The sequence below is a fragment of the Sarcophilus harrisii genome, chromosome 4 (assembly GCF_902635505.1).
Source record: "Sarcophilus harrisii chromosome 4, mSarHar1.11, whole genome shotgun sequence".
NCBI classification, from domain to species: Eukaryota; Metazoa; Chordata; class Mammalia; order Dasyuromorphia; family Dasyuridae; genus Sarcophilus; species Sarcophilus harrisii.
The window spans coordinates 122,817,937-122,834,165 of record NC_045429.1 but is presented as its reverse complement, the minus strand read 5'-3'; the positions used below and the strand labels follow the sequence as shown (position 1 = coordinate 122,834,165).

Here is a 16,229-nt window from a genome sequence, read left to right as displayed (position 1 = left end):
ATACTTCATAGAAAGGTATGTAATATCAAATCTCAAAGGCTCCATTCTCCAGGCTTTCATTCTCCCAAATGATCATAACCCCAAACCCAGAGATAAATAATTCTAAAAGAGAAGACATGGTGTAGAAACAATGAAGATTGATCAAGAAGCTGGCGTCCAGAACTGATTTCTTCAGTCTCCCTTCCATTACTTTCAAGATATAAACATTCTAGTCATAGTGGCAAAATAGTGATAAAAGTAGAGCCTGACAAATATTGACATTTCTCTCTAGCACCAAGTACAAATTCTTGGGACATTTCACAAAAGAACTCTTTATTGCCCTGCTATTGTCCCTATTGCCTATTAAGGACTATTCTTTTTTATTAAAGCTTTTTATTTTCAGAACATATGAATAAAATTTTTTTCAACATTAATTCTTGCAAAAATTTGTGTTCTAATTTTCGCCCCTTTTCCCCTACCTCCTGCCCTAGATAGCAAGTGATCCAATATAAGTTAAACATGTTAAAAAAAAATATGTTAAATCCAATATATGCATACACATTTGTTCAATTATCTTGCTGCACAAGAAAAATAAAATCAAAAAGGAAAAAATAAAATTCAAGTGAACAACAACAAAAAGTGTGAAAATGCTGTGTTGTGATCTACCCTCAGTTCCCACAGTCTTCTCACTGGATGTAGATAGCTCTCTTTTTTATCACAGGCCTGAATCATCTCATTGTTGAAAAGAGCCAATATTCTTAAGAATCTGGCTATTTTACTAGATACCAACTACTTTTCATGTGGTTTGAATCTCTTCCTCTTATATATAAGTATAGTATGAGAGACTTTGTCAAATGTGGTATAAAATCTATGTAAACTTTATTTATACCATTAGTCTGAGCAACCAGTGTAATAATCCTGTGCAAAAAAAAAAAAAAAGAGATGGGGTTAGAGTGGTATAATCTATTTCTGATAAAACCATACTGGCTGTGTTTCCTTTTCTGGATCATTTATTCAACAGCATTTATGAAGCATCTCCTCTGTGCCAGGCACAGGTGTGAGATGTTGGGAATACAAATATAAGAATGAAATCCTTAAGAAACTTGTATTCTATTAATATCTCTTTAAAAATACTGTTTGAGATTTAACTAGAAATCAAAGTCCAATGTCCTGGACTACTATCGTAGACTCTTATTTTCTTTCTGTTTCTTGAAAAGGACAATATTTGATCTTCCTTAATTCTGTAAAACTCCTTTCATTATAAATCTTTTCAAGATCATAGCCAGCAGTACAGCAACCACTTTTGCCTGTTCTTTCAGTACTGAAGAATATTATTCATTTGGCTCTGTTAAGTAGAGTTCTTCAGGGTCAGCTAAGTGTTCTCTTGAAATCTTTTGTGTCTTCTTTACCTTAAACGAACCAACCAGGATATATTGATTAAGTCTCTTTTCTGTGGCTGAGGATAGAAAAACAAATATAAAATTGTCCCATTTATTCCCTAAGAGCACAGAGAGTGTGAAGGGTAGAGGTGGGGGGAAAAGAGCAAGGCTAAATCCTTGTAACTGGATTCTCACTCCATCCTGAAGATGAAAAATTTCTTTTTAAATGTTTATCTACATTAAAGTTCAGTCACAGACAACTATTTGTGACCCCATTTGGGGTTGCCATTTCCTTCTCCAGCTCATTAGGTTCATATAGTGTCTGAGGCTGAATTTGAAATTAAGTCCTTCTGACTCCAGCCTATCTATTGTGCCAGCTAACTGTCCCTTTATCTTTGAGTTTATATTATTTAAGATTGCAAGTAAGTAAGAGTTATTTGCTATCAGGTGATTCCATGTTCTTGAATGCAAAGTTCAAGAGAGAGGCACTTATCCTTTAGACTTTTTTTCTTTTCATCAGAAATCTGGGATAGAGTCTAGACTGAGAGAATATAAAAATCAATTTTCTTCTTGAGTATAAATAATGAATATGTGTATACTGTTTTCTGAAAGTCTTGACCATGAAGGGGTATAGAAAGGAAATGATATCTTTTAAGAAGCTGTTATCACTTTTACAAGCAATTTGAGGTCTGTAAAATTCTGTTTATTTATCTTACTCGATTGTCAGAATAATCCTGTGAGAAAGGTACAAATTATTAACTTTATTTTCCAAATGAAAATGAGGCAGGCAAAGGTTAAGTGACTTCCGTGGAATCACAAAATTAGAAAATGTCTGAGGTCATTTTTCAACTCATATCTTCTTGATGTTCAGTCCAAAGTTCTTACCTAATGTATTACCTACCTATTTCATGAAATTGATTTTTGAAAGAAATTGAGTGATACAGGGCTGTGTTTTCAGAGGTTAAGAGAAGATGGTTGTAATTATAGTTTGAGATGACTTGGGGGTGGCATCTCACAGCAAAAACACTATAAATGATTATTTATGTCTTACGTTATCCTTGTTTACATTGTCAATCTACTGTATGGCTTGTACTTTTGATATTTGAATACAAGAGATTAGTGGGTTTTATGCATAAGCAATCACTAATGTGAAAAGAAGTTTCTCCAGTTTATTAAATAAATAATATTTAATGAATTGTGGATAGGGTCAAAATAATTTTTAAAAGATGATATAATTTATTGATTATTAAGAAAATATCAAAAAAAAGACACCTGGACCTTTTTAAAGATCAAGAGAATAAAATTGAATATATGCCAAAGTCAAAAAGTAAGAGGTGGGTGACCCAAAGGAGAATGTGGCCAGTCCTGGCAACCTTGCTATACACACACACACACACACACACACACACACACAAACATACCATACTTCACTCTGACAATAATATTGGTCTACTTTATTAAGCCCCATAGTAATGCAAAGCCTCCTTATTTAGATAGATGATTGTGCAAAAAAATTCTTATAACATCTATTCAGTAAAAAAAAAAATCAAAAGGATAAAAAAAGGCTATAGTTTAATCTATGACAAGAAATCATATGGTTATTCCATTAAGTTAATCCTCAGGTATATTCAGCTACGCACTGCAGTTAAATGATAAGTTGGACCCAGAATAGAACAGCAGAAAGAGAAAATATTATATTGCATTAGGAAGTTTGTGCAGCACTTTCAAGGAGGCTGAGCTATTACCTGGCATCAAGACTCAATTATTTTATATAAAACTTCTTTCTGAGAAACTATAATTTTTAATTTCTTAACACTACAATCTATAGGAAATCAAAACTGATAGGGACTAGCCAAAGTGGGGTGAAGCATGTTTCCAACAATGTAAGAGGTGGAATAAGAAATACAATTGAAGAATTATATAATAAGGGAAGTAGGCCAGTCAAACAGCAAAAGGAAGGGATATTAGTGAATACCCCAAATACTACACCCTCCCTTCCCCCAATATAAAAAGATCTGGACGGATATTCCAGAAGATTGCACCGATTCCCAGTGGAAGATCTATGTATGGACAGAGAGTATGGATAAGAATTAGGAAGAAAAGATGTGGATGGATCTGTACCAATGGAAGGAGAGAATATTCACATCCATGGGATCACACATACATTGAAGTATTGTGACCAATGTTGAAATTGTTCTGATAAAACAATTTAATACTTCGATGCTTCTACAGAGAAAACCATTATGAGGTCTTCTTATAGTTTCTCCTCAAGCACTTTTGTCATTTTTACATCTTTGTTTGTGTAACTGGTTCTTCTATTTGGTTCTCCATTTTATCAGAAATTGTCTCAGGCAAATTCCTATATTGCAGGTACTCAACACTCCCATAGAACACCACTGAAAAAATCAGTGCTCCGAGCAGAATATATAACTTGATGCTGACACACAAATATGTGCTGTATCCAAAAGCAATGACAAATCCAAGGGACTCCCAAAGGCGGTAATTGGCAAAAGCAGCCTCCTTGTTGTTCACAAATAGAACTCCATAGAGTGCTGCAAGGAAAAAAGAATGAAATGATAAATTTATTCTGAAACCATGCTATTTTTTTTTTATTTCTGAGATTAGGAACCCACACATCAGTGTTCCCTAAATATTCTCATCAAAATGTGTTGGTTTCTTTTTTAAGTAATCCTTACATTTTGGTACTAAAGCTAAAACAAATTGCTGCTCAATTTGATTTTTCTATATTTTTCTCTATTTCTCCAGAAGTGAAAAATAATAACTTGCTATTATTAATTCATTATTACCTCAGCTAAATATCAAAAGCAAGGACAAACAAAAGAAGCAGTAATAATAATTAGCAGCACATTCATAGATGTAAAAGTAATTCAAGAATCACTCACACATGTTCTAATTCCATATTTAAGAACTTCGAATTTCCTATATCTGATTGTAATTGCTTATCTTTGCATCTTTCCTATGCTTTATGATCCAACATCCTGGCCCTTAGCAGTTTTAATTGCTGCCTTTCAAAAAAAAAAAGTCATATTCTAAGATAATGTCTCATCTCCCTTAGAAGTTTGCTATCTGTGCTAGCTGCTCATTTAGGATAAAGGGAATAAATATATTTTCCTTACTTGTGAGAAACCACAAAGAGAGTCTTCTCTGGGAGAAAAGGGAGTGAATATCAAAGCTTGGGGTTCTTATTACTTTGCCAAACCCAAGTCATCTTATTTGAAAGCAAGAAATTAAATTCCCATTTAAGCCAGACAGAAGGATGTTGATTGACAAAGAACTAGTAGAACTGGGAAATCAGTTTCATGAAAAAGGAAGCACTAAGAACATAACTTATTTTTTCTGTTTCCTGAGACCATCAAAACAAAGAAGAAAATTTTAGAGGATTATAGAGGTCTTATCAGTCTTTCTTCTTTGTTTTTGAGATTCCTATTCCATCCTTAAATTATTACTTACTCTAGGAAAACTCTAAAACATATATAAAGTTCTTGGATTATTTTTAAGGGATAGGACAAGGGATAAAAAGAAAAAAAATGTGTTCTCTCTACAAGATTACAATGATTTGAAGGGAATTAACTGCATAAGGGAGAGACTGAAAGCTAGAAACCAGAAGGGAACACCAACTTCTTTTGTGAAACTCATTTTTAGTTCCAACACTGATAAAAATGACTGAGAGAGGCAGGTAATATTTACAAAATTATTATCTTAGAAGATTTCTTTTCATCCTCACAAAACCCTGTGAAATAAGTGCTATTATTGTTTCTACTACTCTAGCCCTATCTTTCTTTCTTTTTTTTTTATTTAATAGCCTTTTATTTACAGGATATATACATGGGTAACTTTACAGCATTAACAATTGCCAAACCTCTTGTTCCAATTTTTCACCTCTTACCCCCCCACCCCCTCCCCTAGATGGCAGGATGACCAGTAGATGTTAAATATATTAAAATATAAATTAGATACACAATAAGTATACATGACCAAAACGTTATTTTGCTGTACAAAAAGAATCAGACTCTGAAATATTGTACAATTAGCTTGTGAAGGAAATCAAAAATGCAGGTGTGCATAAATATAGGGATTGGGAATTCAATGTAATGGTTTTTAGTCATCTCCCAGCGTTCTTTTTCTGGGCATAGCTAGTTCAGTTCATTACTGCTCCATTAGAAATGATTTGGTTGACCTCGTTGCTGAGGATGGCCTGGTCCATCAGAACTGGTCATCATATAGTATTGTTGTTGAAGTATATAATGATCTCCTGGTCCTGCTCATTTCACTCAGCATCAGTTCGTGTAAGTCTCTCCAGGCCTTTCTGAAATTATCCTGTTGGTCATTTCTTACAGAACAGTAATATTCCATAATATTCATATACCACAATTTCTTCAGCCATTCTCCAACTGATGGACATCCATTCAGTTTCCAGTTTTTAGCCACTACAAAAAGTAGCCCTATCTTTCTTGCTTCACTGAGTGTTACTCCTGCCACAATGTATGATAGAAGTAAACCATTTACCATCTCTGTGCTATTGCCCTAGCCATCCCCATGCCTGAAATGCAGTCCTATCTCACAACTCTTTTCATGTACCTTTTAAAATTTGCAAAGTGCTTATCTTGTATGAGATTTCATTTGATTTTCACAACAACCCTGTGAAAAGTGCTATTATTATCCCCATTTTAGGAAGAAGATTGAGCTCCATTTCAATTGAGAAAGTTTAAGTGATCTATCCAAGTCACAGCTACTAAGTATCTGAAGGAGGATTGAACTCAGGTCTTCCACAGTCAAAATCCAACACTCTATACATTGTATTACAGAGCTACTTTTTTTTTCTGAACTTGAAAGGGATGAAGAGAAAGACCTTAACTTTTCAGTTATTGACTGGCTTCTTCTGAATGACGATATGGCATCTAAGTACTGAAATACAATAAATGAACTTTCATCCTTTTGCTTTCATAGATATTTCTGAAATAGTGGAAATGAACCCTCACTTTCATAACTCTCAGACACACCTTCCTGAACAGAAGGCTGTTTTTCCTCTCTCTGCCTTAGAGTACCTGCCAATAGACTACTTAGCAGCTGTGAATCTGGCAGCTGTGCAATCTCATTTCTTAAATGCCAAAATCTTTTGAGAATTATCTAAAAATAATCAAATGGTGAAAAGTACTAGGATTAGTATACTCCTGGGAACATTTAAAAACCCTCTCATTTCTTTCTTTTCTTTTTTTTCCCAGAAGTCTTTAAAGTTCAGTCCAAAAACAGAATCCAAGAGTGGGAAATTTTGATTGAGTTGAGAGCCTTTGATTAATATTGCCTTGGTTATATTTTAAAATTTCATTTCCTTCTTCATAATTTATAGGAGCTCAAATCAAATACAATAATTATTTGGTTTGTTTCCCAACCTAATGTCATGCAAAACTTGATTTTTAATCTAAAATGCTGCTATTTTTAAGTCCAATGATTAGTCTCCTTCGGTGCTTTCACAATTAAACCAAAATTTAAATTGTGTGAACAAGTCATGCAATTAAGACAAGATAAGGCACTTCCTTGACTCTCTTTGTTCTGGCCACCAAAGCATAGATTCTATAATACAAAAAAAAGATGAGGTTATGAGTCTATGGACCTACATGAAAGTCTAGACTCTGCCATGTACAGCTACTGAAATCGGCCATATTAATCAGTCAATAACAAATAACAATCTTTTACTATATGTACCAGGAATTGTCTAAATGCAACACATTTGATCTCTATGAAAATTCAATTTCCCTATATGTCAGATAACTGTTATGCTTGATTTCTCCAGTTCCTTATATCTCCAAAGTTCTGTGATCAAAGGATCACAGAATTTCACAGATTTCAAAATTTAGTATAAATTTTAAAAAAGAACCTCAGCAAAGAAAAGGAAGAAGCAGTGTGTCCATTATTGTGGGATCTCTAAATTCAGACAAATATTTCTGAAGGATGGGAAAATTGTAAAATAAAGTAAGAAAAGGCCATTCTGTCCTATGACTTGATGATTGTACACTTTAAATGCCAGTTAGTTAAGAGAATGGGGTATAGAGTTGATGAAATAGAATTGATTGGAGTGGGTGTCTGGAAAATGTATGACAAAAACAAAACAAAGAGGAAGAGCCCTTTGGCTCCCTCCCACAAGTTGAAAAGGTGAATCTGTTTGGCAATGGTTTTGCCCAGAGAGAATCTTCTGATAGGAAAGAATCCTTTTATCTTCTTCGGTCTGAGGCAGAACTTGCCGCTGGCTTCTAAGAAAATTTAGAAAAGGCAAACTATGAAGAATTACATTTACCCACTGCCAGAAAGTCTATAAGTGGCTGATTGTATGCGTGGTATAAAAGAGGAGATTTGTAAAGCTGGTAATAAATGAAATAATGAATACTATCCAATAGAAATATCTTATATAGAGAGAGTAGGCACTCAATCAGGATTGTAGAATGGATAGCTAGATTCTCCTCAGATTCATAAACAGACCAGACTCAGTTCAATCAACACCCAGAAAGAAAAAAATCTATTCCGTCAAGTTTCTGTAAAAAGAAAATTCTACTGAGTTATATAGTGGTGGTAAAAGAGACAAACAGAAAAAAGGGAACTTAAAATAGTATAATTCTCCAGTCTATTTATCTCTCTCATTTTCCTGGATAGACAAGAAACTGAAGAGTAAAAGATATCAAATCCTGTCCTAAATTATGTGCATACAGAAAATTTCATCACAAGGGAAATTTTGAAGACTTGTTCTGGGAACTCAAACACTCAAATGGATTTGGGATCTCATTGATTTGAATGTATCTTGAAAAACACATATTAAATATAGTAGAAAGAGAAGCCAGATTTTTGGAGTCCATCAGTCCTGACTAATCCCCTTTCACAGCTTATTGGGCAAAAGAATATTTTTAAAATGCATCTTTGTATCCTAAAGAAAACACATCATTAGTCCATAATAGTGTACATGGCATTTTGCCCATCTTTTATTAATGATCAGAGTAAATAAAAAGATGAAAATTCTTACATCCCTAATGCTCCAAGGAAAGGAAGTCCCAAAGCCCTGTGAGAAATACCAAGTGACAATTATGCTATAAGGAGAATCACCTTTCCCAATTTTTACTCATTTTATTTCTTGTTTGGAGATTCATCTCTCAGCTTATAATTGAGAGATGATGATTGAAAAGGCAAATCTAACATAGCACTGAATTTGCTAAATTCAATTACAGATATTATGATATATGCTTTATTTTCTTTAAAATTTTAAATATTATTCAAAGATTAAAACTGTAAATTTGACCCAAAGATAAAAATCAATTAAAAAGCGATGAGAGGAGGGATGATTTTAGAAATTTGAAATGGTGACAAAAGTTAAGTGCAATTCTTTTTTTTTCAAGTATTCTAATGTCTTTTATTATCATGAATTATGACACTTGAAGAATTTCACTATTCTGATTTTTATTTCTTTGTTTTTAATATAAAAAGAAGAAAACTGGATTATTTCCTCTAGGCTGCACAGTGATTCACATTCATTGACTACTGAAAATTTATATTTTTAGATAGACTTTCTTTTTTTAAATTAACTAATTTTTAACACATATTGCTTTATGAATCATGTTGAGAGAGAATAATCAAATCAAAAGGGGAAAACCATGGGAGAGAATAAAAAATAAAACAGAAAAAAATGAACATAGCATGTGTTTATTTACATTCAGTCTCCTTAGTTCTTTTTCTGATACAGATGGCATTTTCTGTCCAAAATCTATTGGAATTGCTTTAGATCACTGAACCACTGAGAAGAACCAAGTCTTTCATAGTTGATTATCGCACATTCTTGCTATTATTGTGTATAATGCATTATTCCTGGTTCTGCTTGTTTCACTCAATATCAGTTCATGTAAATCTTTGTAGGCCTTTTTAAAATCAACTTGTTCAATATTTTTAATAGAACAATAATATTCCATTAACCACAATTTGTTCAGCTATTCCCCAATTGATGGGCATCTACTCATTTTCCAATTATTTGCCCCCACAAAAATAACTGTTACACAGAGTTTTGCACACATGGGTCCTTTTCCCTCCTTTATGATTTCCTTAGGAAACAGACACAGAAATGGCACTTCTGGGTCAAAGAGTGCAGTTTTATAGCCCTTTGAGCAGAGTTCTAGATTCCTCTCCAGAATGGTTAAATCATTCACAATTCTATGAATAATACATTAGTGTCCCAGTTTTTCCACATGCTCTCCAATATTTATCATTATCTTTTCCTGTCTTCTTAGCCAATCTTAGAGATATGAGATTGTACCTCAGTATTGTTTTAATTTGCATTTCTCTAATCAATAGCAATTTATGTAATTTCTGATAGCATATTGACTCTACTAATTTCTTTTTAATGGACATAAACTTACAACTATAATGTGGGAGATATTGAAAAGAACAAAGTAAACAAAGTTCAATTAGGGCAGCTAGGTGGCACAGTGGATGGAGCACCAGCTCTGAAGTCAGGAGGACCTGAGTTCAAATGTGATCTCAGACACTTAACACGTCCTGGCTGTGTGACTCTGGGCAAGTCACTTAACCCCAATTGCCTCAGCAAAAATAAATTATATATAGATATATATATATAGATATATGGCAACTTAGTTATCAAGATATTATTTAGAGTGAAGACAAAATGGAAGCTGAATTAATATAATAGCTAGAATGTTAATGATGATTCTTTTTTAAGCATATTATTACTGTTTTCCAAAAACAAAGTTCTATTCTATTCAAATTAATGTCAGATAACTTTTCATTTAGTTAGAGCCCTCAATTAATGCCCAGTTGATTAGTAAAAGTTTATTCAAGCATCTATCACATTTCAAGCATTATGCTAAACCTTAGGGATAAAAAAGATAAATATGATACAGTTCTTGTTCTCAAGAAGCTTATTTTCTGTTGGTAGAGACTAAATTCCAACATAAATATATACAAAATACATGCACAATTAATAAGTATTGGGGATGGGAAGTATTAGCATCTAGAAAGTCAGGTACTTTGTTATCTGATTTGTCACTAGTTTAGGAGCAGTAAGGGCAGTATGTTCAGTTCCTGAGAAAAGGGATAAATCTAAAGAGCAATAGATAATTCATGGATCTTTAGAGTTTGAAGTGATCAAAATAAGCATTTAGTCTATCATGTAGTCTAAATCTCCTCTGTTGGATTAGTAAAATTGAAGTCCATAAAGATTAAGCACCCAGCTGGTGAGTGTTATGGCTGCTGCTTAGGCTTCAGACTTAAAGTCCTGTATTTCTTTCTATGTAATATATTGCGGTTTTGCACCCTTTCAGGTGGTAAGAAAAGTAGTATCTTACCAGTACTAAGGACCATATTTTGTGGTTTAGTGTTATGGAGATTTATTTCATGCTCCTAGATGGGTTTAAAAAAGAAAAATTATTTTGAATTCTCCAATTATACTAGAATAAAGAACACAGTCATGGTATTTGGAGGGGTAGGGAAGACTGTAACAATTTGGAAAGCCTCTTGATTTGTGGAAGCTCTTCTCCTGTTGTTAATACAACCAATATCACTCTTGACAATCTTAATTTTCAAATGTTATTCAATAGGATATTGTGTGTAAATAACAACAAGATGATGTGATGATCCACTGTAATGGACTTGGCTTTTTTCAACAATGAGAAGATTCAAAACAATTCCAATAGACTTGTGATAGAAAAAAAAAAGAACAACAACAATAAAGGTGAAAATACTATGCTTTGATCCACATTCAGTTTCCATATTGCTCTCTCTAGTCGCATATGGCTTTTTCTTTCTCATGTTTTCCCCCCTTTGATCTGATTTTTCTTGCATAGCATGATGAATATTGGAAATATACTGAAAAGAATTGTACATGTTTAATCTATATTGGATTGCTTGCTGTTTAGGGAAGTAGGAAGGAAGAGAGAGGGGGGAAAAATTGGAACACAAAGATTTGAAAAGGGAATGTTGAAAAATAAAATACTATTTAAAAGTTCAAATAAAAGGAATATTGTGTGTAAATACTTCCCTCCTCTAACATCCACTGTCTGGGTGACTCTGAGCAATTTAACGCCTCAATGTTCTAGGCAACTTTCAAAGTCAGTAAGTTACAGAAAAAGTGACAACTTGCTTTGGTAGGAACAGCTAGGTGGTGCAATGGAATACACAAAAGAACTATATCAGAAAGAATTTAACATCATCAATAAATGCCATGGTGTGGTTCCAGTTCTAGAGCCAGACATCTTGGAAAATGAAATCAAGTAGGTATTAGAAACCTTGTTAATAATAAGACTAGTGAAGATAATGGAATTCAGCTGAACTGTTTAAAATCTTAAAAGATGAGGCTACACTCAATAGCCAGAAAATCTGGAAAAGTCAACAATGGCCACTAGATTGAAAAAGATCAGTCTATGTCCCAGTCCTAAAAATGGCATGCCCCAAAATGTTCAAATTGATGAACAATTGTGCTCATTTCACACACTAGCAAGATTACGGTTACAATTCTACAAATTAGATATCAGCAATATGTGAATTAAGAACTACCAGAAAAGTCAGATGGTTTTTGAAGCAGCAGAAAAATTAGACATCAAATTGTTAACATTTACTAGATTTTGGAGAAAGCAAATAAGTTATAGAAAAAGAAAAAACAAACAACTACTTTTGCTTCATTGACTACACTAAAGTCTTTCAACTGTGTGGGTCCTCAAAGAGACTGGAGTACTTTTTAATCTCACTTATTTCTTAGAGGCCAAGAAGTAACAGAACTAAACTTGGAACAACTGATTGATTTAAAATTGGAAAAGGAATACAAGGTTATTTATTATCAACTTATTTAATTCACTTACATGCAAAGCACATTATGAGAAATGCCAGGCCTGAATCAAAAGCTGGAATTAGGACTTCCAGGGGAAATATCAACTGTTTCCAGTCTGATACCAGTCTGATGGCAGAAAATGAAGAAGAATTAAAAGCCTTTAGATGAGGGTGAAAGAGAAGAGTGTAAAAGATACCTTGAAGCTTAACATAAAATAAAACAAAACAAAGAACCCTAAGATCTTGGCAACTGCTCCCATCACTTCCTAGCAAATAAAAGGAAAAGAAATGGAAACAGTGTCAGACTTTATATTATTGGACTCAAAGTTAACTGCAGACAGTGACAGTGGTCATGAAATTAAAAGAAGTTTGCTTCTTAGAAAGAAAGCTATCACAAATCTGGAGGCATTCTAAAAGACAAAGGCATCTATCTTACTGACAAAGGTCCATATAGCCAAAGCTGTTGTTTTTCCAGTAATATTGTAGAATTGGATTATAAGAAAAGCTGAGAGTCACAGAATCCATGTTTTCAAACTATGGTGCTAGAGAAGACTTTTGAGAGTAGTTTGAATAGTAAAGAGATCAAATTAGTCAATCCTGAAACTCAAGCTTAATTATCTACAATGAGAAGACAAGAGTCATTGGAAAAGACTGTGATGTTGGGAAAGATTGAAGTCAAAATGAAAAAGGGTAGACAAAGAATGAGACAGATAGATATCATCATGAAAACAATGAATATAAATTTGGACAGACTTTGGGAAATAGTGGAGGATAATGCTATCTTTCCAGCATGCTATCTTACATGGAGTCACTAAAAGTTGGACACCACTGACCGACAACAATAGCAACAGACCCTAATAACCTTGTTACTTTGCTATATCTTTTCTTTCTCAGTCATGTTCTGAAAAGTTGTCTACAATAATAGCCCCTACTTCCTCTCCTCTCACTGACTATTAAACCCTTTGTAATGTGGCTTCTGATTGTATCACTCAATTGAAGCTTCTCTCTGAAGTTGCCCTTGATCTCATAATTGCAAGATCAGAAAGTCTTTTCCAGATCTTCATCCTTCTTGATAAGGATCTCTACTTCTTTTGACCTTGGTTTGCCACCCTCTCCTCCTGAATACTGTCTCCTCTGCTCCAATGTTTGTTCCTTCTCAGTCTCCTTTGCTGGCTCACCATATCCTTAATGTCCTTATTCTTCAGACTCTATCCTTGGTGTTATTCTTTTCTCTTAATCTTATCAATTATTTGAATTCAATTATCATTTCCATGAAAAGAACTCATTGATCATATGCTCCCTGAGGTCTCATTTCCATAAAAATAACTCATTGATGGATACTATGTCTCCCTGAGCTTTAGTCTCACTTTACCAACTGCTTATTGGATATTTCAAATAAGATGATCCAGAAACATCTCAAATTCAAAGTTCAAAATAGAACTTCCCTTCCTCCAAATCACTTCTCTTTTAGACTTTCTCATTTCTGTAAAAAGACCACCATTCTTTCCAGTAATCAAGTTTATATCTTTGACATCATGTTTGAATTCTTATTTCTCCCACCCTATATCCAATCAGTTGCCAACTTTCAGATCAGATAATTTCATTCCCCTATTTAATAATCTCCAGTGGCTCTCTAAATTATTATATAAACTCTGACTTTTAAAGTCTTTCTGACCCCAAAGTATTTTTCTAGCTTCATTGGACATTACCATCCCTCTTATATTCTGTGATCTAAGCAAACTGACTTTCTCACTGTTCCTCTTAAGTGGCATTCCATCTTTTGTTTTCTTACAGAATCAATCTCTTCTAAACAATTACTATTCAACTACCACTTTCTACATACAGTCTTTCTTGATCCATCTCAATTGTTAGTGCCCTCTCTTTTTAAATATTTTGTATTTAATTACCTTGCATTTGTACTTATTCTGTATCTATTTATGTATGTGTGTCTTGTTTCCCACATAGAACTTAAGCTAAAATAGGAATTATTTCATTCTTTGTATTTGTATCATGAAGACCTAGTAGAGTTTCTGGCATATAGAAGACACTTAAATGATCACTGATGGAGCCATTGTTTGATTTTTCAGCTTTTCTTTCCCTCCTAGAAGCTTCCACCATCTTCATGGAATGAAGGTGCAAAAGTTGGAGAATGATGCTTACCATTGTTTTGTGTCTGAAAAACAGCATCTCCTATTCCCCAGAGGGCAGCAAATAAGAAGAAGAGAATCTCCTGAGAGGGATGAGGTCTCCACACCAAAAGGGAAATTATGCAGGTGAAGTGTGTCACTGTACCTATGAATTGAAGAGAGAAGGAAAATTTAAAAGGAAACAAATGACCACTGTAAATAAGTAAAAGAACAGAAGGCAGAATTTAGATACACAGAAGAAATTCTTTCTCTGATCTTTTGGTTTCCTCAATTTGAACAGTTTCCTTAAAATATCTTTAAGTGTTTTCTTTGACCATGTTTACTTGGTTCTTAGGCTTTTATGAGTCCCCTTTTTATACTAAGACAAAGCACAGATGCTACTGGGATAAATAACTTCTAATCAATACAAACCTAAATTTTAGTTTCTAGGCATCCATGGATTTTTTTCTTTCTGTTATTATTTTCTTTTATATTCCAAGCACTTAAAATAGACCCTGGAACAAGGCTTTTTGATTGGTTGTCTAATTGGTAGATATTTTGGTTCTAAAGACTAAACTAAAAACACCCAAACAGGGGAACCTTAGTATGAGGCAACAATAAAGATCATGAGAAGCACTATATTCTACAATTTCAATATGTAGGATAGTTGCCAATATTAGATGTGAAGGAAGAAAACAAGTAAATTAATTATTAGGGATTCAGAAAAAGCTTTCTGAATCAAAGGTTCTTTCTACTTTATCATGCTAACTAACAATGGCAACTGAGAACATTTCTGACAATTGTGACTTCTATCTTATGTCAACATCATGGTTTCCTGCTCATTATGTTTCTCTTTAAAATGTAATAAATATATCTTTGGAATAGGAAAGGACCTGCCCATATTCCTTACTGATGAAATTCTCTATCCTCCAATTTTTTCTACCCAGAACTGGAGATATGTTTCCAACTTCATAGTTTAAAATTCATGCTTATTATTATTCATGTTCAACTCTATTCTCCTCTTTCTTGATTCTCAAGAAATAAGACTATTAAAATAATGGGCTATATTTAACATGTATAGGACTGCTTGCCATCTGGGGGAGAGGGTGGAGGGAAGGAGGGGGAAAATCGGAACAGAAGTGAGTGCAAGGGATAATGCTGTAAAACAAATTACCCTGGCATGGGTTCTGTCAATAAAAAGTTATTTAAAAAAATAATAATGGGCTAAATAAAATCTGTCAAATTTGATGGATATGAATAAAGAACAAAGCAGCAGCAGGCTGGGAAGGAAATTTGTATACATGGTAGAAGCAGTAACTGGACTTCGTAATAATCTTAATAATGATATCTTAATAAATAAGTCTTTTCCCAAGCTAATCTTCCAATTTCTACATTGCTATGTTAGAAAGCCAGAAAGGGGTGGGGGGGGGGGGGAATCCTAGATTTAGAGCAAGAAGACTGCCTTTGGGGAAATTTTAGTTCTACAACTATCTCTGTGACTTTAGGTAAGTAAATCATTTCACCTTATAGGCTTCAGTTTCTTTATCTGTAAAACAAAAAGATTTAGGTAGATAGTCTTTAAGGTTTCTCCTTATTAGACATCCCCTAAGTTTACCACAAGATTTCTCCTCAATTTTATTGGAGTTCCATATCATAATCCAACAATCATATATCATTAGTGTTATTTGGGTTAATTTGTTTATCAGCTATTCTTCTAGTCATGGTCCACCAACTGACAAATGTCTACATTCACCATGAAGTGGATTGGGTGAAAATGAGTAGGAATACCTCTGAGTGCTTCTGTAAGGAGCTAATGAGCTAATTGATATATACATGTATGTATATGTAAAATGCTTTATTAAAAAAGTATAATTTAATATAAAATAAAAAGTACATGTTCCGTTGGTATAAT

The 16,229-nt window shown here is 33.6% G+C and overlaps 1 protein-coding gene across 5 annotated transcripts in view; it reads right to left on the bottom strand.

Annotated features, from left to right (window-relative positions):
- Window positions 1–2,639: 2,639 nt before the first annotated feature.
- The window catches only part of LOC100934191 (protein unc-93 homolog A-like), a 174,492-nt gene continuing 160,902 nt past the window's right edge, over window positions 2,640–16,229 (bottom strand). For 3 of the 5 annotated variants that reach the window (XM_031937493.1, XM_031937495.1, XM_031937494.1), the window contains 2 exons: window positions 14,352–14,483; window positions 2,641–3,910 (listed from right to left, as the gene is read on the bottom strand). In XM_031937493.1, coding sequence (XP_031793353.1) covers window positions 3,645–3,910; window positions 14,352–14,483 — 398 coding nt within the window. In that variant the 3' untranslated portion in view covers window positions 2,641–3,644. Of the gene's footprint in view, window positions 3,911–14,351; window positions 14,484–16,229 lie in introns of all 5 variants that reach the window. The other 2 variants (XM_003769615.4, XM_031937496.1) reach the window with 2 other exon arrangements.